General features: G+C 38.4%; 1 protein-coding gene across 1 annotated transcript; it reads right to left on the bottom strand.

Moving 5' to 3' along the window:
• Positions 1 to 7663: 7663 nt before the first annotated feature.
• Positions 7664 to 18983, bottom strand: LOC146375229 (ABC transporter G family member 20-like). The gene is made up of 4 exons (XM_084949661.1): positions 18885 to 18983; positions 15149 to 15308; positions 13889 to 13993; positions 7664 to 12076 (listed from the first exon to the last, which is right to left on the bottom strand). The coding sequence occupies exons 1-4, from the start codon at positions 18966 to 18968 to the stop codon at positions 11970 to 11972; spliced, it is 456 nt and encodes a 151-aa protein (XP_084805787.1). The 5' UTR covers positions 18969 to 18983; the 3' UTR covers positions 7664 to 11969.
• Positions 18984 to 25071: the final 6088 nt, after the last annotated feature.

The following is a 25071-nucleotide window of genomic DNA, read 5'->3' as shown; positions in this document are numbered from 1 at the left end:
AGATTAACAGAGGTGAAGCCAAGCAGACATCCATCAACCACAGCTCCTAATAATGCTAAGTCTAAAGGAACTACCCGATTTTGGAGCTGGCCTCAAGTGGCCAGTAGAGGAACTGCAGTTTTTGGAGCTTCTGAGCTAGCTTTATTTTTCAGCCCCTGAGGTTGCTGCTTGGTTAAGAATTAAGAAATTTTAAACCCGGATTTGACCCGGATAAATATTTTTTTTGAAAAAGGATTTAAAAATTAGGAAAATGCATGATAAAAAGACCAAAAAAAACCCCCCAACAACTTATAAAAAACTTATAGTAAAGAAAACTTATTTCTTCCAGCATCTTTGTTCTCTGCACCATTGTACATATAAATATACTATACATGTTACTATTGTCTGTGTCATGTTGCTGTCTGAACCAGAGCCCAGTTCCTTGTATGTGTACACATACTTTACCAGTAAAGCTGCTTTTGATTCTGATTCAGTTTAAAGACAGTTTACATGAAGAAATGAGCAAAACCAAAAATTTGACTGATATAAATGCAGGCAGTAAGAAACTTCGATAAGCAATACAAAAAATGATGAGCAAATGATTAAATAAAGATGATACCAAATAAAGACAGAGATGAACAAAACAATGAAACACTTTAAATAAGCTCTGATTTTTAACTGTAATGACAGAAGAAAAATGTAGTCTCCTGACCTCTGCTTCTTCTGCTGGTTGAATCAGAGACGATGGCTGCTTTTTTACTACAGAGGATTTTTTTTAAAAAAAGTACATTTATTGGCGTTTATACTTAAGCATCTCACCACAACTAATCAAGTGCAAGTTTCACTAAACGAGCAGAATGTTGCTGTTTCTGTGTTCTGCTACTGAATGTTTTGACAGAGTTTGACCCCGGCTTCAGGTTCATGACACAATCTGGGTTTTCAGCCTCTATCTTGATGCTGTTTTAGAAACAAAAAGTGTATTAAAATAACTTTTTCATATGTTGGCCAAAAACTTATTTTGGCATCAATCTCCTCAGTTACAGCCACATAAACATATCTGTTTCCGTCCTTCCTTAATTAACTTGATACACAACCTCAGAATGATCTAAGCGCCCTAAATCTGAGCAAAAGCATCTGCTCTTATCCCATGTGATGCTGACCGTGGACAAAGTGTGTGGGATTGCACTAAGGCCAGTCTGTTCTCAGGGAGCATTTTATCCTTTGTTGTTGTTGTGCGATCACACCAAAACATAGCAACAGCTGGGCTGTGTTCAGCTGCACAGGGCTGCATGGAGAAGTCTTCACTAGTGTGACAGGATTATGTGATAGAAACATGCTGTGCTCATGGGTAGCCAAATATTAAATAACACTACTGTCCCGTGTTTGAGGGGCCGGGCTAAGCACTGTTGTCATGCTGCCATGGTGACAGTAACCATGCACAGGGTAATGTTTACAGAATGTTTAGCATATCACAAAGCAACACATAGAGTGAATCAGTGTGTGTGCGCTTGTGTGTGTGAGTGTGCTGGTATTACGAGACTGAGGACTTTTGTAACTGGTAGGTTTCAGAATTGCTTTGAGTGTGTGTGTGTGTGTGTGTGTGTGTGTGTGTGTGTGTGTGTGTGTGTGTGTGTGTGTGTGTGTGTGTGTGTGTGTGCTTTACTTTGTGTATTTGATTAACAAAACTGAAGGCGATTGCTCATATTGTCAAAGGATGAAGTGTGGAATTGGCTCTGCCTAACAACGCTGCTTTGTCCCACTGAAGAACCAAATATTATAATTATACAGCAACATTTCTGAGAGTGATTGAGAAACTTTAATGTGCGCTATTACATACAGTATAAAGCAGCATGCACAGTAATTTACTCCAGATGTAAATGAACCAAACCAAGAAGAGATGCCATCTTTCTTGATGGGATTTCAAAATAAAAGCCCCCTGTCTGCATGCATGGTAATGGTAAAAATACAAGCCACAAAGAATATTTTATACAGCACTTCGAATGGTCGGTAAGACTAGAAAAGTGCATTATAAATGCAGTCCATTTAAAGTTTAGGTTATGTCTTGTAACCTTTAGTGTGTTGTACTTTTTAAACTCCTTGTGGTCTAGTTTAGAAATTAAAGTTACCAAAGCAAGAGGCAAACTAATGGGAAAACATCATTTTCTGTCTTAGCTGTCAGTGCGTCATTTGACTGAAATGCATTTGCATCTGAAACGGTGGATGTATGGTTGGGCTTATTAAAATTTTGCTGTTAGATAATCAGATACTGTTTAACTCCATAAAAACTTCAGTGGTTGTATATTTACTGCAGAACATATTCATGAGATGATATTAACTTCTATGCACGCTTTATAGATGGCATTGTAGATGCAGATGTAGATTGTATATACAACTGGAAATATACACTCACCAGTTGCTTTTTTAGGTACAGCTGTTCAGCTGCTTGGCAATGCAGTCATCTAGTTAGCCAATCACATTGCAGCAACTGCATGTAGGCATGTAGACATAGTCAAGACAGCCTGCTGAAGTTCAAGCCGAGCATCAGAATGCGGAAGAAATGTGATTTATGTGACTTTGACCATGGCATGGTTGTTTGTACCAGATGGGCCGGTCTGGGTATTTCACTGTTGATCTATTAGGATTTTCCCAGACACCCTACTCTAGTGTTTTCTGATAATGGTCCAAAAAAGAGAAAATATCCAGTTAGAAGCAGTTCTCTGAGTGAAAGGGTGGTGTTGATGCTAGAGATCAGAGGAGAATGGGCAGAAGGTTTGGAGTTAGGAAGGCAGCAGCAGCAGCAACTCTAATAGCCACTTGTTACAACCAAGGTATGGAGAAGAGGATCTATGAAGGCACAACATATCGAGTCTTCCTGTCAGCTGAGAAAAGCAAACTTGCATGTGCTCACCAAAATTGGACAACAGAAGATTAGAAAAAAAAATGCTACCTGGCCTTATGATTCTTTATTTATGCTGCGATATTTACATGGTAGGGTCAGAATTTGGCACAAATAACATGAAAGCATGGATCCACAGCTCAAGCTACTGCTAGTGGTATTATGATGTGGAGGATATTTTCTTGACATATTTTGGGCCCCTTAACACCAAATGAGCATTATTTAAACACCACAGCCTATCTGTGTGTTATTGCTGACCATGCCCATCCCTTTAGGACCACAGTGTACCCATCTTCTGATGACTGTTTCCAGCAGGATTATGTACCATGTCATAAAGTTAGACTCAAACAGACAATGGATTCACTGTATTGAAATAGCCTCCACAGTCACCAGATCTCAGACCAACAGAGTAGCTTTGGAATGTGGTGAAAGAGGAGACTGACTTCATAAATGCCCAGCCGATAAATCTGTGTGATACTGTTGTGTCAATATAGACCAAAATATCCAGGGATGCTTGCAGCACCTTGTTGAATCTATGCAGCAAAAACTGAAACCGCCCTAAAGTCAAAAAGGGTCCAACCTGTACCCAATGAAGTGGCAGGCATGGGTAGATAGGGCTATTAAAAAGCAAAACTAGAAAGGTTCCTGGTCTTTTGTATCTCATGCTATGAATAGAACACAATACTGTGTTGTCTATGAATCTGACCGTGTGGAAAACTTTTTTGTGAACTAGTGAAACTGCCTCACATTCACACACTATAAATCACGATACCTTCCTCTAGTTCTTAGATCATTTGAAACAATGATACAAACGTGCATACGGTCTCACTCTCTGAATGACTTGTGCAGCACTGAAACCGAAGCTACTGAAGAGTCCCCGATATGATAACAACATTTCAGATCTGCCTTCCCACTGGTCTCGCAGAGATCAAACATGATGACTTAGACCTTTTCAAAGTGATTTAGTAGCGATGTGAGTGATTTATTGGCTTATTACAGACCACAGATTAACAAAGCACTGAACAAAGTGCTGAAACTCGGGAATGAATGTCTCGATCTCCTTCTGTACCTAAATAAGTGAACTTAAATTTTTTTATTCTTTTTTTCTTTTCTTTTTTTGTACAGATGTAATTTACCCCACATCTGTTTTAAATCAACAGGAAAATTGAATGAGTAGATCCACAGACGACGCCTTCAGTTCAGCTTTTTATAGCCACTGTAAACCAATACATTAACTACCGTACAGTATGCACATTGATAAGTAATATCTATTTGACAAGACATAAGACATTTCCTCCAACAGACGACGCCATTTTCTGCTGTAACTATCTCTTCTGTGCACTCTTCCAGAGTTTGATGAAACTGATAGCGGTTAATGTAGCTTTTATTTGGTTTAATCTGTTCTGGGTTTGCTGATTGTGTCCCATTTGAGGGGATGAAATCATCCCCCACATGATTGCATCCCCTTAAATCATAACTTTTATTGCCACATGCACCACTTGCATGCGGTGCGCTGTATTTCTCCTGGTTTATTGCCCCTTTGTTAAATGGGACAGCAGTTAATTTGACGCAAGGCTTCGTTTCAAACTAACTTCAACTACACCGTGATGTTTTCAGGAAGAGTAAAAAATGGAACGTTTTTTGAGAATAAACATATGACGAGTCTCAAAATGATTAGAAGTAATGTCATCCAGATGTGTACAGTTGTAACCTGAATTTTCCTTCATTTAAAGTTTAACAAACTTTGCAAGATCTGGATCAGTTACATCAGTTTCCTAGAGAGCCTTTTTACCATGCTCGTCTCCTACTGTTGCAAATTTGTTTGTGCATTTGTTCACATTGCACCATATATATGTATATTTGTGAGTCAGTTGCATCGGCATGACAACACAAACGCTTAGAGTTGATTTAAGTGTCATTGAGTGTAATTGCAGAGTCACTGACAGTAATTAGGTAGCACACCAAGCTCACCAACGCCTGTAATAGAGTGTAGAGAGACAACCAGTCTCCTATTTCACACTGAACTGAAGGATTGTTTTAATAGCAGCCTGTCAGTAAGGCTGTTATCTGTTTTCCAGAGGTTGCATTATGAGGTATACAGCCTGGTTGAAATGTTAGATTCAGAGCAGCATGAGTGCACAGAAGCAGTTAAGACATGGCAAAGAGAATTGCGTGGGGATTTTCACAACTGAAACTGCATGCACACAAGCACACAAGCACATGTGGTAAATTTTAAACAGTCAACATGAAGCATTTCTTGAAGGAAACATCATTTATTTTTATATGTAAACACAGATCATAAGTCATTAGAACTACTACTACTACTACTAATAATAACGGGAAGAAGAAGACAACTGATTTTTTTTTAAGATGAACAATTTTTTTCAGTATTAATATCTGAATTGTGGCTCCATTTATCTTTTGATTAGGGTTTTAGTTAATATTGGGTGTAATTAAATATGTTCAGGTTTACTCTGCAAATTTTTCGACACCTGTTGCCATTTAATTTCACCTTCCATGTGAAGAAGTCATCTGAGACCCTCACTCACAGGTCTCTTTGTTAGATATCTAATCAGCCAATGACATGGCAGAAACTCATCATTTGCCTGCAGACATGATGAAAATGATCTGCGGAAGTTCAAACAAAGCATCAGAAAGGAACAAAGCTAATTTAAGTGACTTTGAATGCGGCATGGTTGTTGGTGCCAGAAGGGCCAGTCTGAGTATTTCAGGAATTGCTGATCTACTGGGATTTTCCCACACTACCATCTCTCGTGTGTACAGTGAGCATGGCCAAAATAAGAGAAAATATCCAGCGAGCAGCAGTTCGTTGAGTGAAAATGCCTTGTTGATGCCAGAGATCAGAGGAGAATGGTCAGGCGACGTCAAGCTGACAGGAAGGCAACTGTGACTCAAAAAAACACACTCGATACAACCAAGATATGCAGAAGAGCATCAAGTCAAACACAATACGCTGAACTTTGAAGCACAGGGTGCCGTTCTTGTCAGCTAAGAACAGGAAATTGAGCCTACAATTCACTTTGACTCACCAAAGTTGGACAATAGAAGATTGGAACCTTGGCTGGTCTGATGAGTCTCACTTCTACTGAGACATTCAGAGAGTCGGGACAGAATTAGGCAAAAACTACACAAAAGAGTATGAACAGTTCAGACTGCTGCTGGTGGTGTAATGTTGTGGAGCTCTTAGTACCAACAGAGCATTATTAAAATATTACAGTCTACCTGAGTGTTATGAACGCAGTGTCTTCTGATAGTGCCTTCCAGCAGGATAAATCGAATGCCACAAAGCTAAGATCATTGCCTCCACGGCCATCAGATTTCAATCCAATAGAGCACCTTTGGGATGTGTTGAGCATCATGGATTTGTAGCCAAAATTTCTGAGGAATGTTTCCAGGACTGTCTTGTATTTGTGACATGAAGAATTAAGGCAGAGTCCAACCCTGTGCAGAAAGGTGTACCTAATAAAGAGTCCACTGGCTGTATATTAAGCATCAAGAACAACTCCGCTCATAGGGTTCACTCTGTCTTGAATGGAATCCTCATTTTCCCAACAAACTGCACAACAATAGAAAAATGCAAAAGTCTGCTAAGGGCATCGGACCCTGTTGTTGTCCAAAAACATATCCGCACTGTTGCACAATGCAACGATTTTATTTTTATTCTTTGAACTCCTGAAAAACGACATTGCTACTGATTTACGCTGGAGAAAATATACTGTCTTACTGTTTTAGGAAGAGAGAACCTTTTTAAGATACATTTTATAGACTTCAAGTAAGTGAGTCTGGGTTGGGACTAAGTGTGACAGACAGGAGAGGCGAGATGAAAAATGCTGAGAGATGAACTAATGCAATGTTGAGTTTGGCATCCCATGAGATTTGTTTTTCAGCCTGGCAGCGTGTGCTCACCTAAAGCAAATATATCAAACAATGACAGCTTTTGTGTCAAAGCCCAGTTATGTAATATATGGTGCAGTGCCAAAAAAACATCCATTGCGAGCAGAAATAAGGAAATGTGCACACCGAAGAAAAATAGTGTTAATGCTGATGTTCGTGTTTGAAAAGAGGATGAATGCAGAAAAATGTCAAGGCTTAAAGTCATGTCCTGGATTAATATTTTGAGTTGTATTACAAAATATGTATTTTGTGTTTGTTTGTTTATTTTCTGCAGTTGTGTAAATAAACTTTTTCCTTTGTGCACAAATGTGGCTTCAAGATGGTGCGCTGACAGCTCATACACAATAATTATGTTTGAATATGTTTAATGAAAGAAACATTTGTGCCCAGGTCGTAAACCCACACAAGCATGCACAGACTCATTATCTCCCATAAACATGAACAATGGGCCATGAGGCATGCTTACCACACATAGTCATGTTCCATCACTTCAGAGGAAATGCATTAAATTCCCAGCCTAACCCCAACCCTTAGGCTTTGATCATATATTTTTCTTATGTTTCTAGTCCCCAAAAGTTGAGTCCCCTCAATGCGACTGAATAAACAAACAAAAGCACAAACAACATTAATCTGACGCAAACAAAGGCACACAGAGTTCAAACAGTCAACCAGTCAGGTAAGAATACAAGACGCAGTGGGGTCATCTCCATCACTAAGGTAACAAACACAATGATGCAACTATGAAGTCATCAAATAAATCCATCGTGCACGGCCTCCGGGTGTTTATCGTAACCACAGGAATTGCGGGGATTTTATAGGCACCGAGTGAAATCTGGCATGGCTCCAATATTCAGAAGGAGGAGACAAAGAGAGGATTTTTCAGACGAGTTTATTGTATGAGAATACATGAATGCAGACACGCTTGTCCACTTTCACAGTGCATAAATGTCACAACACAGGAGTATAGATGCTTTACATGCCCTTTAGGGAGAGACAGCGGAGGTAGAGTTTGGAGCAGAGAGGATGTGATTCAACCTGGCAGCACAAACCTTCATAACATTGTTTATATGAACTGCAATACTCCAACTACGAAAAGACTAAACTCTGAATAAGACTTGGCTGCTTCTAATCATGCTATCGAGGTGAACTGAAGAAAACTTTCAGACTTGTATTCACTGTAAAGTTTCTGAAAAAAATTGTTTAAAATTTCTTAACAACATAAAATATTTTTGATAAGATCATCAGTGATTACATTTGCTTGGGTGTTCGACACTCATAGTTCAGCTAATCTGCTTTCTAAGGGCATTACGGGTGTTTGGTCAGATCTGGCTGATGGTGGCTTGGCAACACAGACAAACAACACAACAAATGTGGTGATTTGACTGCAAAAAACTAAATTGCAACACGTCCGATTTGCGCAACCACTTCTTGTCGTTCCCTCAAAATGAAAGAAAAAAGACAGATAAACTGGCTTATCGAGATTAACTGAGAAAACACATTTTCAGAATAGGGAAATCTGACATTTCAAGGACACAAGCAGCCGTTACTCTCCGCAGGGTACACCACAAAGCTGCACCGGCTGCAGTAAGGCGTAGCAGTAGTTCAGCTAAATGCTGAAATTAATAACAAAGCAATGAAAAATGTAGATCTCTTGGTGGCGCAGAACTAAAGGCCAGTGAATGTTGTGCTGCATCCATCTTGTCTAAAATATTTAACCCTTTCATGCATGAATTATGACAACCTCAATCAGGATTTTTTCCTTTAGCATTTTTAGTCATCTTTAGGCATGAAAGGATGAATAAAAATACTTGAGAAAAAAATTCTGATTGAGGTTGTCATAATTCATGCATGACAGGGTTTAATAACAATAATTACAATGAAACACGTCATACATCTATAGTAACATTAAACGACCAGTGGTTGGCAGGGTATGGAGTGACACATCAGTGTCCAATGTAGAGGTTTATGTGCAAGTATACCACCAACATGACACAAATACAAGAAAACAGCCTTTGAATAGCTGTCCACTGTAGTGACCACTATGCGTGAAAGGGTTAATTTGATATGCTTGTTCTTGAGGTGTCGTTAGTATTATAGAACCAATACAGGAGAATCCCCATAGCTCATTTAAATCAGAATCTTTAGTTGGATCATTGCAGTTCATGTAAATCATAAGATGCAAAGACATGCAGACTTTTGCTCAGATGTTTGCTTTTACATATTATTTAGCTGGTCTTGTAGGTACAGGAGTGTGGGAAAGTAAATGTAAGTAGTGAACACAAGATTATTACTCAGTAATCGATACAAAGCACTTTTGAACAAAAATCAGAAATTTTACACAGATCAAACTGAGTTTTTGGCAACAATATATCAGCTTTCCAAGAACAAACAAAACAAAACAAAAGCATTTTCACAGAATCAGCAACAGTTGTACATGAGCTGTACCAATTTTACCACCACTTTAACATGATTTTAAATAAAGACAGATTATCGTGTGATGAAAGTCAACTGAGGCACAGAGGTAAGAATATGAACAGAGCTACAGTATATCCTCACAGTGTGGCAAAATGCAGTAAAGTCCATTTCGAAGTCCTCTGAACATAATAGAAAGCTGTTTAAATAAGATGAATAAGTCAGCGCTCCCCAATTTCTACCAATCAAGAACACAATGTCCCATAAAATGTGCGACAGGAACACTGATGAATGTACAGCAGAGCAGCAAGAGCAGATTTACAGTGCAAGAAAATCTCAGTACACAGCATGGTGTATGCACATCTCCATCATTAAGCCATAACGTAAGCCAACACAAAGCAAGCAGAGGGACTTACAGTCATTTAGATTCATTATTTATCTTGTTAATGGACATATTAATGATATAACTGCCATTACCAGCACTGTTGCATCATGGGTAAAAAAACAACAACATTATGCATCAGTATGTGTTTTTAGATCAACAGGATGGAAACAAAAACTGGGTAAAAAGTAAAATCTGATTTATTAAACATTAATGAATGTAAACATTTCTAAATCTTAGACTGGCGCGACATGTAATGCTGGTTTGGTGCTTTTGCAGCACTGTGGGTCTCTCAAAGGTTTTTACATTTAAAGAAACACGTTGATATTTTGGGAAAATAGATAAAAGGATTTATGCCAATGTCACTTCTTAAAAAAGCTCTTGAACAGTAAAAAAAAAATACTTGTGGTTGAATATGTCCTTATTTTTATTTCAGTTCATTTATTTAGTGATTATTTTTTGATGAACCAAAACATGTATTAACCTTTAAATATTTTTGTGTGTTTTTTAAATTGGGCAGGTTGTTTTACCCTTTCCTGTATTAGCGCTAAGCTAAGCCAACGGTTTACATCTTCCCCTATTATTAGGCCACCAGAAAGTCAAACTATTCCTCTGAAGACATGATGCTATGGGTAAAGGCAGACAGCTCACTGGTTTAAGTTATTCTTCTGCAGTGAATCTATGCAGACACTACGATGTAGCGTACACAAGTGGCTGACATGGTTGCCAGCATTTACACCTGTGCTTGCATCAGTGTGACATATAATTACATTGCTGGGGAGGTGCACATCAGGTTATTGTGCATGGTTTCTGGTTATGATGCACCTATGATGTAGATTTAAGACAGAAAAATAAACAACCTGTGAGATATAGGCATGTCTTGTTTTAAAATTGTTTTTCTCATTGTTTATTCTAACCTCTAATTGGAAACATACCCCACAAAATAAAGAGTGGTATCTGTTGTAGGATGTCAAAGCACCCCCAAAGTCAAAATTAAAATTTCTTCATTGCAGTTTACTTATACATAAAAAAGGAAGGAAAACCAAGCTTTCTGACTATAAACACCTTATTTCTGCATTTTCATTTGATTTTTCTTCCCTTTTTTTCCTCCCTAATTTCCATAGCATGTTTAATTCAAAGCAGCATTACTCCTGTGTGCTTTCAATCTGTATTATTCTTAAAGAAAGATTAATAAAAAGTCTGAGCAAATTAAATGTCTGTGTAAAAAATAGAGTTGTATGGATTAGGACAGCTATATACCAGCGAAAGGAAATCTGTCCAAGAACCTCCACTCTGTCCAGCAAAGTAGAGAGAAATAATAATTAAAAAACAGATACAGTACCAATACTTTCCCCATCACCAATCTCCTCCTAAAAGAGACGCAGGCACAAAAAAAAAAGAGAAAACCTTCAGGCTGAATAATGCACCTCTACGTGACGATTTTGCAGCACCTGGTAACACGGTGAGATGAAACCACTTCCTGTCAAGTCATAACCAGACAGGACAAAAAGCTGAACACAAACATCAAAAGCGAGCAGATAGAGAAGATGGTGTTTCTGTGGGAAGTCTGAATGGGTGAGAACCTTCTGAGCAACATGATGCAATCAGCACTTTAAAACTAGTCCCACGACATTATGCAACAATCCTCCACTCAGGTTCTCTGCTTGGAAAACATTTTCACATTTTCTTGTGGACAAAAAGCTTCTGTTGTGCTAAGATTCTTCTTTTTTATATAAACTTGAACAGATTTGTCTGTTTAATGCAAATATACACAGGATAGACAGTATATACTGCAAGGACAAAAAACAGTTACATTCACTTCCCCCCCCACCCCCCAAAAAATGGGCTGCTCCACTTGATGTGATATAAAGTGTATTACAGAAAAATCTTTAGTAGCATTAAAGACTAAAGCCAAACAAAAATAATAAAACGTGACCCTGAGTTGGTGCATGGCCGTTCAGATGGTGTTGAGTTAAAGAAGCTACGGATAGAATTGAAACAAACTAAAGGACCACACACGACACTTAAATAACATATTGTGCATGTACATTTTCTACCTTGTGTATTTCTGTGTGCAGCATCCTAAATTCACACTTGCGTTTAAACAGGCCAAAGGCAACTGCTGCAGGTTCAGGCAGCTGGATAAGGGACCCCAAGAGTCTATGTTTGTAAGTGTGTGTGAGAGAGACATAATTTGGAGGAGAGCGACTGATGCATTCAACCCATCAGACTATTAAACCACAGTGAACCCCTCCCCTCCCTTTTCCCTCTTGCTGTTGCCCCAGTCCATCCACATGCAGGAGGCCCTGGTGAGTCGTTGACTTCAAGACTTCCCCTGACAGCTCCACCCCCCCATTCTGAGGGAGGCTCTGTGGGGTGAGGCTGTCACGTCCGCAGCTTCAGGATGACTGTCGCCAGGATGAGGAAGAAAGTGTTCCAGCCCAGGGTAACAGCGAAGCCTCGCCACACCATCATCCGAGACAGACCCCAGCCTGATGGGAAGATTTATATCTACATTTACTACATAGATTAAAAAAACAAAAGAAAAAACAAGCAAAGAGTGGACACAGAAAAAGACAAGGTCGACGATTTCAGCACCAGATTTATGCAAACTGTGATCAAAAAGTTCTGAGACTGCACCTACAAGAAAGCAGAAACTCTACCCCCTCACTTCAAGGTTGTCTCTATATGCACTTATGCGCATTTCCCTGAGCTCATGCCAATTTAAGATTTCTTTCTAACCACCCTTTTATTTGTGATTTGTGCAGAGAGAAAGCATCAGCTTCTGTACCCATTTGACTCTTCGTGTTGAGGACCATCAATGGGAGCTGGGCTTCCAGCTGCAACTCAGAGACGTGTCAGGCGTGTCAGATCAATTGTGCAAAAAAGGAGCATACTTTTACATTTTTTGTTAGATATATTTACAGTGTTGTGCACTGTGACACTGTCCAATGGGTCAGACTGCCAGTGGGAAGCTCTAATGTAACCTGTGTGTGACCTTTGATGAAATTCACCCAAACTGTGGTATGCCTCACCCACCCGGCTTAACAGATTGATCCCTGCGACTTCTTCCGACAAAATAAATACAGGTTGAAGGTTGTTGTTTTGCAAACGCACACCTGCAAGTGGTCAGAGTGGACATGGAGAGATCAAATACAGGGCAAGACTGCTGAAAGAGGCCCCAGTGTTTCAATAAAAATCAGGGACAATTTTTGCTTTTTTTTTATAGCCGACAGTCTCTGAAGAATTTTATCGTTTTCCAAGACTTTAGTAAACTAACCCTTTATATCAATAAGAATAAGAAAGGGTTTACAAAAAGTGGACACAACGTGATGTGATTTAGAAATTCGTAACTTGTGTCTCTTTTTTTTCTGTCTATTAAAAAATTATCAATCAAAAAAAAAGAACTAAAGTGACTCACAGATGTAGCTTCAACTCATTTAAAGCTGACCTACTGTTAAACTTTCATGTCTGCTGGACTCTGTTAGAGTTGCTTTGCATGTTTTAAAATAGACCTCAGAGCGCCCCTTAGTTTATCCTCGGTTTGAAATAAGCTGTTGTAGCTCATTTTGCTTCATGCCAGTTTTCTTATAATGGGCTCCCCTTTGAAGGTGGGGGAACCCAAGTGTTTCGAGCAGACTCAAGCCCAAATTTTATCTCACAGGGATCTCTCATATATAAGCTGACCTCAGTATCTCAAAAAGGTTTTAGTACAAGCTTCGACCCCTGGAAAAAAAAGAAAATAAAACAAAGCATAATAGATTGATCTTAAATCTGGGTCTGAGTTTATAGACAGGGACATCTTGTATGAGATTAAACAGTCATCAAGTCCAGTTAGCAAATGTGGCAGGATGAAGCTGCATTTCCCATGGTAAAAGAAAGGAAAGGTGGCAGTTAATTTCCTAAATTGAACTCTAACATTGTGGACTTGTCCCTGTGAGATTTTTTCCACCACACCTACACGATAAGGCCTTCAAACAGGAAATGGCTCCTCCGACTTCCTCTGTATCAAGTAACACAAGGGGAGCTCGTGCTGTCATCAAGTCTTATTGTTCAGAGGTCAACAGGAGGAGAAAAGATTGGAAGACAGAGTGAAACCACTACACCTCCTGAGAGATGAGTTACACTGGACCCAGAGCTGATTAATGATTTAGTCAATTGGCTCCGTTGTGCACAACGTAATCATCTGAGCCGTGCACACGCTGCTAACTCTTACACGCTACCAATATGCCATATGGTGCGCAGCAACAACACATGACGTTAAACTGTTGTTGTGTGTGATGTGTTCTGTGCATGAGCGTTACCTCTGTACATGATACAGCGAAGGGCTTCTGAGGCGTAGGTCTGAGGAAGGACCAGGCTAAGGTAGCGGAGAGGATACGGGATACATTCCACGGGCCAGATGATACCTGCATCACAGGACAGAGAGGACAATGTGTCAGATGTGGGTAAGATATCATTTACACCTCCAGCATGAATGCTTTGTGTCTAGATTCTGATAACAAGCAGGCTGTGAAGCATTAAAATAATCTGCCCTTTCTCTTGTTTTTTTTCTGTTTTTTTCACATTCCAAATCAGGTTCAAAGTTCAGTCTGAGCAGCTGAAAAACTAATCTCACTTCACGGTGCATTTAGCAGCTCTTCTGCAGCAATCACTTCATCAGCACACAAATTTTGCTTTGAATTGCAGATGTTCAGAATTCCATCTTTTTCTAAGGAAGTCTGGACTCAAAGTTCAAAGATGGAAATATTGTGATATGGCTGGAAGATCCAGAGCAGAACAGCAACAGGATGAACACTGCAGTGGAGAGATTTTATTCACTGCTGTTTCCGTCCTTTTAGGCCACAGCATCAAAATAAGAAAAAGCCTTACAGATGTATGCAGAGTAACTATTACATCCTCCAAAAATATCTTAAAAAATATCAGTTTCTTTACTCATGAATCATTAACTGGGACTTAATCAAAGGAATAACAAGCATGTCAAAATTATATCACAAATCTGACATGCTTCACACTGATATAAGAGCATTTTACACTTCATTGTATATTTCAGGCATGTTTTTCTTGTCTGCGTGTTTTTTTCACTGGATTTTGTTGTTATTGTTTTACGTGGCCCTTGGGAAGACTAGCAACTAATTTGTGCAACTGCAGGGCTGCTAACAAGAAGTCTGATATGATATGAAAACACTGGATGACTTAGTGTGCATAAGAAAAACCAAAATTAAAGAAAATCTGCTGTAAATGATTAAACATCAGTGAGTTAGACAGTGGGCTTTAGTCTTAGTAAGCTTATTTGCACATCAGTGTCAGCAAAGGATAAACACATTTCCCATAATGTATATGTACAAAATATTACACATCCTCCTACAGCTTCTAAAGTTTTGAGCTTTTAATCCAAATAAAACCACCATTTATTTGCACTACCTACACAAATGCTTACACCCAGTTCACAACATCAAAGATGATTTAATCAGATTCTAATTCCCTGATTCAGTGATGCTCAGACTCACACCTACTGTGCTTTTTAAGGCTTTTTACTCACAACAGTAAATCTCACTGCTTACCACTAAGGATGAGGTTGGGGTAGAAGATACCCAGAGCGGCCTGGTTGGCGCTCTGCTCATCGTCGATTGCAGATGAGATGACGAGGCCGAATGAGATGCCTGTGACACCCTGCAGGACTATCAGAATTATGACGAGCACCAAGGACCCTTCGTTAGGGTTCTGCAAAGACAGAGAGAGAGAGAGAAAGAGATGAAGAGCAGGGGTAAGAAAAAGATAACAAGCTTGATTAAGTTGTGGGCATTTTAAATGCAAAGCTGCAGCAGACCTAAAAGTTAAGAAAAATAGAGGGGAAGCTAGAACAAAGCAGTACTTCCAGCATCATAAACATGGGTAAGGGCCTTCCATCGGATTATTACTGCAGTGATTAAAATGTTTCAGCTGGCAGGTCATTTAACCCTAACTGATGCAGTGAGTAGCTTCTTATTTTTTATCCAACCATGTCAGAAAACATATCTGTGGTCAGAAAGGTCAAATTATTGGCCTGCAAAGAAAACAACTAAAGAGAGTGATGGAATTACTAAAAATCATATGGTTGGAAAAGAAAAATCTTCAACGACTAAGTGAGATAATTTTCTGCACAGTGTGAAGAAAACCTCTTTGCTAGGGTGCATAAAGATTGAACTCTGGAGCAATGGGAAAAGGGAATAATCTCATATTTACACTGTTCCAGACTGACTGGTGTATCAGCGTAAAAACAGAGGTGGATAAAGTGATGCACCAATTACGTCTACTCTCTGTGAGCCTCTGGGGGGCTATGCTATGATCTGGGGTTGCTTCATTTTGTCAGGTCTAATTCAGCAACATTATGTACCCCAAAAATGAGGTGAGCTGACTGCCTGCATCTCATCATCAGTTCTGCTCTGCTTGGAAATAAATGTTGTAACATTGCATAAGGTCATCAAAATGATGCCACAGCTAATGTGCTGTGATTAAAGCTAAAGATGGTCAAGTATTCAATATTGTTTTAGTAAGCACAGTATTACTTATCACAAGTAGAAAAAGCTGAATAAACACACACAGAAACTGCAGCATTACAACCAGATTTTTAAAACTTAGAAACAATGTAAGCTTTTCTTCTAAAATATATTACAATTGTCTGTCTGCTGGGAGTTTTTAAAACTATTTGAAGATGATAGTAGTTTTTTTAAAAAATGTTTGTGATGGTTTATGTTTGTGTCACAGAATTATTGATGAAGCTAAAGCCATGGAAAACCATGATATGATACATTTTAAAAAAGGAGCTGTGAAAGACGTTTGATGGACATGAAATTACACCAGCGCTTGCTGCATGCTCACTCCCGACATGATGTACAATCATCTTGTGTGGCTGTTAAAGGGGAATTCCACTATTTTATCATATCTGCATGGTCTGTGGGGAAAGAGAAGTCTGAAGATGAATAAATAAATAGAGGTGAGGAGTTAGAAAGAAATGAGATTGCAGGGCTGATCCTAATCTCGGTCTTAATCAGTTGAAAACGCTTTCCTAATGTGTAATAAATTATTATGTTTTCAAGGCCATTTTAAGAAGTTTTAACATTTAGTTTCACCACAGATAACAAGGACAAATAGTTTTTACCCTGACTATACACCAGTGAAATGGTCCTGTGATGTTAATATGGGAAGTTATCATGCATTAAAAAGTGGTGTACAAAATCAGACACTGCAGAGAGGAGTTTAACTGTCCACCACATGTAACATATCAGAGTGCAATACTAAATCACCTGGGGCGACTTTGAATCAGTGGAATTTTTTTTAAATAACACAGGAAAAGACAAGAAGATGAGATGAAGAGAAAGGGGGGAAAAGATAAAAAAACAAAACAAAAAAAAACGTAGAAGCACTTTGATTTTCTGGACTTATCTTCAGCCAAAAATACCACAAGAAATGGAAAGAAATATCACTGATAGTGAACTTTGATCTGTTGTGTAAATGAGATATGAAACTTTTCAAAATCACATAAAAGCAGTAAAACAGAGACTGGAAGTCTCGCCTCACAAGATTCCAGGTGATAAGCTCCTTCGCTAAACTGTGTGTGTGTGTGTGTGTGTCTGTGCCCTCCTTGGAGTGTTAAGACACTTCCCGTCTCCCCTGACAACGTGCAAAAATAAACCTGCACCAAGAGACCACATGACCACTCGGTTGCCACAGCAATCAAGGCCTGTTGTTGTGGTGATCCCACAGTGATCCTTGGATACGGCTGGAGCGGGAAGTGATTTATGGAGCGGTGGGTTCTGTGGACTTGAGCACCTTAATTAACACACACACACACACACACTAACATAGAGGAGCGCACGCATAAAAGCAGGTCCCTGCATGAACTAAACGCACACTCACATTTATACTCTGTTCTTTCTTCTCTCTATTGATTTCATATGGATGTCTATCAATAATCAGTAGTGAAGGAAATCCCGATGTTCCCACTGGTTTGGTCATTAAAGCCAAGGTTATTAAAGTTAATCAAACTTGTGACATTTACGTTAATGGTAATAAAAATTAAAAGTATAACAAAAATAAATAAAATTCCAAAAATGTCTTTAGCAGCAACAACATAACAACAGCATAAACTAATGAAAAAGAGAAAACCATAAAACTCTGGGTTTAACAGTTCAGATACTTTTCTCACTGGATGTCAGAAGGATTCATATTCTTTAAATAAAGAAGAAGCTACTTTCCCTTATATGTTCTTCCTGGCCCAATTCCAAAGGGATTTGTATCTCCTTTTAGGATTTTTTTTGCTTGTTAGTCAGTTAGTTTAAACCAATACACAACTGAGCCACTGTTTAAAGTCTTTAAATGTGAAGACAAGTTTTCATGTCCTCATAGTCAAGTCATAAAACAGCAAATAGTCAATGAAAACTGGCAAGATTTGTCACATGTTTCATGACATCAGCGATTCTACATTAAATCTAGTCATAATATGGTGAAAAGCAGCACCGTTTGATAAGTCCATGTGTATATATAGTAGCTGAACTTTGTCTTGCCACATAAATGATGTTATGAAACAGTTTTGGACCAATAGAAGAAAGTGGAAAGTGGCCTTTATGTGATATATTTCCTCTTGAGTGCACTGTACCTAAATTTTTATGAGGGAAAAAAAGGTATATGCTTGAAAAAAATAGAGGTTAATAAAATTATCATAAAATTATGACTTGAATCCACTGCAGGTAAAGTCTGATTTTGATGATGTAGGAAAAATGCAAATGAAGATGGTAAAAGGTCAGTGAGGCATTAACCTTCAGTATGTCAGAGCTGTTCCCTGCGTGTTGAACGAAACCATATCAGAGGCGGTTTTAAAAAGAAAAGAAAATCTCCCTCACACAATGAGTTTGCAGCACAGGAAATACCACGTTTCAACCTAAAGTGTTCAACATTAAGTGACCGTGTTGTGGTCTCAGCAAAGGTTAAACAGGACTGACCCTGTGGTCTGGCTTTGCAAACACTTATTGGCATTACACTGACTGAAAGCAAACACAGAAAATCAATTAAAGAAGCAAACAGTGAGGTGACATCTGTTATACTGTGAGGTAAAAATAACAGTCAGCCTTGTTTATATAACCAAACCGTTCTTAAGGCTTCTATTTTTATCATTCATTTCCCCTGCTGATACTTCATCTCTGTGGACTTCATTTTTTACTGCTGCAAAGGTTCATCTTAAAATCGATTCATATCAAAGATTCATCTGACTACGTCTGTATTTTGAGTTTCTGTGTTATTTTTCGGTTTTATTGCTTCTACCTTGAAGACGAGCAGCATCATAAGAAGCAGCAGGATGATCTGAACGCTGATGACGAACAGCTGAGAGAAGAGGTGAGCCAGCATTGTCTCCGGAGAGCTCACGCCTGATAAAAAACATAGAAAATTCATTAAACTCACTAAAAGATCTTTACACATTTTACATTCACATCATTTATTTAATTAATTATGTAATGTTCAATTTATGGGTGCCCAGTGTCTATCAAATCATAATCATAACAGAGGATAAACATAAACTGCTTCTTCTCACATTATTTCTGTTCAGTAACTTTTAACTGCTCAGCTATATATTTTTTTTATTATTACAAACTAAGTCACTGAGTGTTATCTGCAACTATAACACATTTTTTTGATATAATTACAAATACTCAATAAGAGATTACTATTAACTCATAATAAATTTTAATGCTAAAAACGAAGAAAAAACTAAAGAACCCTACTGTGATCTTCTTTCTCCCTCTAGTGGTCAAGTCATGAATTACACTTGAAACAATCTATTGACTCTGATTCTTATCACCACTATATGGTTAATACTGAACACAGACTTAATTTATTTTATGGTTTTTCCCATTTATGTGATTCACACCAGTTCTGCAAACAATCTAAAATGGGACTTTTACATCAGACTGTCAAATCTTGACAAGAGAAATTAAAAATTCAATTTCAATTCAATTCAATTCAATTTTATTTATATAGCGCCAAATCACATCAAAAGTCGCCTCAAGGCGTTTCATAGGTACAGAGAAAAACCCAACAATCATATGACCCCCTATGAGCAAGCACTTTGGCGACAATGGGAATGAAAAACTCCCTTTTAACAGGAAGAAACCTCCGGCAGAACCAGGCTCAGGGAGGGGCAGGGCCATCTGCTGTGACCGGTTGGGGTGAGAGAAGGAAAACAGGATGAAAGACATGCTGTGGAAGAGAGACAGAGGTTAATAACAGATATGATTCAATGCAGAGAGGTCTATTAACACATACTGAGTGAGAAAGGTGACTGGAAAGGAAAAACTCAATGCATCATGGGAATCCCCGGCAGCCTACGTCTATTGCAGCATAACTAAGGGAGGATTCAGGGTCACCTGGTCCAGCCCTAACTATATGCTTTAGCAAAAAGGAAAGTTTTAAGCCTAATCTTGAAAGTAGAGATAGTTTCTGTCTCCCGAATCCAAACTGGAAGCTGGTTCCACAGAAGAGGGGCCTGAAAACTGAAGGCTCTCCCTCCCATTCTACTTTTAAATGCTCTAGGAACAACAAGTAGGCCTGCAGAGCGAGAGCGAAGTGCTCTAATAGGGTGATATGATACTATAAGGTCATTTAGATAAGATGGGGCCTGATTATTTAAGACCTTGTATGTGAGGAGCAGGATTTTGAATTCAATTCTGGATTTAACAGGAAGCCAATGAAGGGAAGCCAAAACAGGAGAAATAAGAAGAGAAGGAGGAAGTGAAATGATAAGGTGGTATGTTGTTATTATGAGCTGACGCCAGAAATTTCACAAAATTAACCAAAAGGAAAAAAAACACAGGTATAGTAAGGTGTCTACTACCCTATACTTTAACCAGCACACAGTGTACTGACCTGAGCACAGCTCCAGGGGTCACAAATGTAGTAAAGTCTGTGTTTTGGCTGCCGTAGATTGGCTCCTCAAATTAGCAGAAGAAATCAAGAGTGTTTATTTTACTTTATTATGCAGCATGTACAAACTCAAATGCATTTAAGTATTTACAGTATTTAATTACATTCAGTTGATTTTTTCTATAAACTCTCTTACTTTTATTGGCAAGGCAACCATATATGCCATGCCACCCAACTTATAATCCACAAACGCCTGCAGACAGAGGGCAAAACATAAGTCATGCATCTGTTAAGAAAAAATCAGTGCTACTTTTTATCATCTTTAAGTGTTTTCATTAAATATTCAAATGAGTTTAATGTTGTTTACATAATTCTAGTTCACAACAGCTCTCGTCCACAGACCGCTTAAAAAAGATGGGAGGTGTTTGAAAAGTGACAATGTGGAAGCTCTTTAAACTTAGGTTATTTTACAATGGCCTGCAGGGGGCAACTGTGGGAAAGCAGTGGTGTGCTTTCTTGGCCAACAACCAGACTTCTAAGGCTGTGGCTAACAGCTCAACAGTGGCTCTTGTGCCCTGAAACGTGGCTATTTTATGTATACAGTATAGACTTCACATTATTTGTACCTGCCGCTGGAGCATCCTGTACAATTAGGAAGCAGAATCATGATCAGAAAAAAGTCAAACCTATATCTCAGCAAAACACTAGAATGTAAATATTGCAATAACAAGCTGAAAAGTGAGTGATAATATGCTAAATCTGCAGGTTTTCTAATTTTTTCTGGCAGGACAAATTCAAATGATAAGCAGAGACAGACAGATAGAGACAGATAAAGCATTACTGATCTATGTGATTGTGAAATCTAATCTCAGTGACCCAGGTTGAAGAATTCGGTCATTAGGACACTACAAACACGGTAAACCTGAGGAAGGTGCATAGGAACATAAATATTCATCTTTTATATCTTTTATAATGTTTTGAGCGTTTTTAAGACAGCGGGTATTGTGTAGATCTTCCAGAGTGGGGAGAGGGCAGCCAGTGATCTTTTGGTCGGTGTTAATGATCCCTTGGAGTGCTTTCCTCTGAGCCACTGTGCAGCTAGTGTACCAGATGCATATGCAATAGGTTAGTACCATGTTCTGACTGAGAGATTTGTGAAAAAATTAAAACGTACAGCTCTGTTATCACTTCCAACATACATGAAGACAGAAAACTAAAGAGCAGTGACGTTTGTAGGGATACTGAAGTTGGACGAGCTGGTATATAATGATGTGCTATGTCATCGCTAGTGACACTGCTATGTTAGCATGACATAAACACAGTGAAGCTGGAGAATGAATAACTTGAATAACTTTTTTCCACTAGATAAAAGTTAACGCAGGGTTCCCGAAGGTTAGGGACAAATGCAATCGCATTGCAGGATGCTGTAAATGGACCAAAGTTCAGTCAGGAGAACAACTGAGATAATCCATCCACAATACAAGGTTAGTCATTAATATACTGCAACAACATGGGAAAAGAGCAGCTGCAAGAGAATTCAGCATTAATGAATCAATGGAAGTGGAGGAAGCAAGAAGAATGAGTTGAGTAAAGTTATCTTAAAGTTATCTTAATGTTTTGTTTCACTTAATGCGCCTTATAATCCGGTGCGCCTTATGTATGAAAACAGACCCGTTCATCAAAAGTGCGCCTTATGGTCCGAAAAATACGGTAGTAGAAAGTATGAAACTGATGTGCGGCACAGAGAGTTTGTAGCCACTGGAAATTTTCTGCCTTGTCCCTAGTTAGGCTTTTACAAAACCAGTGTACCATTAAAATATACTGTTCTTACTCTCATAAACACAGTTAGTCCTGGATCTACCGGTAATTGTTGTGTTTAATCCTTTCAGGAGATGATGATGCCAATACATGACTGAAAATCTAAAAGCCTCAAATTGAGGGTATTTCATCATTTCACATTTTTCACCATGTTATATATTAGATATATGTATATGTTTTATTCTTCATTGTGACTTATATAACAGTGATCTCCAAAGCGGGCCGCAAAGATACTGTAGGTATGATAAGAAGAAAGGTTAAGGTTTAAATCTCAATAAACTATAAATGACAGAATACTTGCATTTTATTTTTTTTAAAAAGCAATACAAACTATTAAAAAAGCATGAAAAGTATGCCTTCTTTATTGTTCAGACTTACTGACATGCAAAAAAGAAATTTTTTACTTACTGACATGCAAAAAAGAAATCTTTCTGACAAAATGTTAAGATTCATGACAGCACAATCACAAAATTACTGAATAAGAATGGCTTGTTTGGAAATGGTTCCAAGAGAAAGCCTCTTCTCTCTAAAAGAGAGTGTTTGCGTGGGTTCTCTCCGGGTGCTCCGGCTTCCTCCCACAGTCCAAACACATGACATTGCTGGGGTTAGGGTAACTGATGATTCAAAATTTCCCATAAGTATGAATGTGAGTGTGAATGGTTGTCTGAATCTCTGTGTTAACCCTGTGATAGACAGGCGATCTGTCCAGGGTGTACCCTGCTTCTCGCCCTATGTCAGCTGGGATAGGCTCCAGCCCCCCAAGCAAACCCTGATAAGGATAAGCATAAGAGACAGGATGGATAGATGTCCTGAAACACAGTGGCGGAGCGGGGGGAGGGGTGGGGGGGCTTACTGGGCTTAAGCCCGGGTTGTTCTTTCAGAAGCCCGGGGTCTTTTGGAGTGTAATTTTTTCATAGTTAGATGCCTGGCTGACAACTGTATAAAACAAAAAACTACACACAATATTCGAAGCACATAGTGCACACTGTGGGAATTTACGACTGTGCGGAAATCCCTCCTAATATTGGTATGATCCGAGCTCAGGGACTAAGCGGGGTGGGACAGCTGCTGCCTGCGAGTGCGCTGTTGGAGAAACAGAGCTAGGCAGACAGAGAAGAACTAAAGTTTGACCAGGTATCAAAGCAAATCATTCGTACTGTACAAATAATGTAAATATGACGGTGTATCACCAAAGACTGATATCAAACTGATCACTTGACCCATATTACGTTACTTGTTCTTCAAGTGAATCAAGAAAAGGCGAAATGAAAAGCCGAACAACAACAATGCTGTTTCTTTAGAGAGTCTTAGCTTACATGTATGTTTATTTCATATTTTCAGTTGTTACCCTCCATGGCTAAATAAATCGGTTTCAGTAATGCACTGATATACAAGAATGGACATGAGGGGCTTCTTTCAAAGAAAAAACTCTGGTAGTAATTTATTTATTATGCTTTGTATGTTGTTCAGTATATTTCTATGCAAAACAAGAGGAATTTCAATACACAGCAGTAAATTCACAGTTTAAACCAGATATTTACATACACTTTATGTAAAACACAAGAACATTTTTTACTGTACAACATCAATTTAGAGTAAACTTGTTTTGTTTTGGATAAATAAATATTGAAATATCTATTGAATTAGTTAAATGTCAGAATAAAGAGAGACAGAGCTGTCTATTTTTTATTACTTTCATCAAATTTAGGAGTACATATACACTAAGTTTATTGTTAATTAATAAGAACACTCCAGACGATTCCATTCTGAGCTGAAGAAGCTTCTGATAGGTTAGTAGAGTCCATGTGAGTAAACTGGTGGCACACCTGTGGATGCATATAAGGCAAAACACAGAGCCTGTTTCTGTGACATGGGAAAATCAAGAGATGTCAACCAAAACACCAGGAAAAGAATTGTGGCTCAATTTTGAATACAATTTGGTACCATTTGCAATTAAGAAATACAGATAGTTTCTCTCTTTACTCTTAAAGTTAACAAATATGTTTTTATATTTATCAACCTAAAAAATAAACATTTAGTCTGATTTGATGTTACAATTAAAAAAGTGTTTGTGTTTTTATCTGAAGAGTATGTGAATATCTGGTTTCCACTGTATATTTGATGATTGTCAGCACAAAGAGGGAGAGAGAGGAACAGAGAGGGAGATGGAGAATGAGGACAGAACAGAGATGGAACAAGAGCAGGTGAGACACACATGTTAGTCAAATGGTTGTTTACCAAAAGTATCACCGTATCATAGGTACTCATGTAACTCGTACCTAGTGTAACTTTTTAGGTTTGTTATTTTTCAAATTCGATATTTATTAAGTTATGCAGGCTTGTTTGCACAACAAGGCTAAATAATTATATAAACCTTTCTCAATCTAAATAGTGTATTTTGGTAGAATTAAAAAATAAGTGTAGTGCAGGTCTATGATGATTTTTAGTGCTACTATCATCTAGTTCTGATTCTGGTTCTGTCTTGGTTAAGTCCTAAGTAGTCCTGATTTTGAACTGTTGTAGTCCTGTTTTAATTCCGGATCAGTTCTGGGTCTGGTTGAATTGGGGTTCAGTCCTCGTGTCTTGATACAGCCCTGATTTTGTTCTGCCTTGCTGCTTAATTAAAAAACTAGTTTAAGGTGTCCTGCAGATGTGATATATATTTTTCCCTATATGAAGTCATTCTTTTTTGAACAAAACTCAAAACAGAGCCTATTAATCTTTCAGTCATTTAGTCCTCGGGTTGAGGCTCTGCCTCCCATTCTACTTTTAA

The sequence above is a fragment of the Perissodus microlepis genome, chromosome 13 (genome assembly GCF_051167445.1).
Source record: "Perissodus microlepis isolate ML-2025 ecotype Zambia chromosome 13, ASM5116744v1, whole genome shotgun sequence".
Taxonomy (NCBI): Eukaryota; Metazoa; Chordata; class Actinopteri; order Cichliformes; family Cichlidae; genus Perissodus; species Perissodus microlepis.
This window is presented reverse-complemented; position numbering and strand designations above follow the sequence as displayed.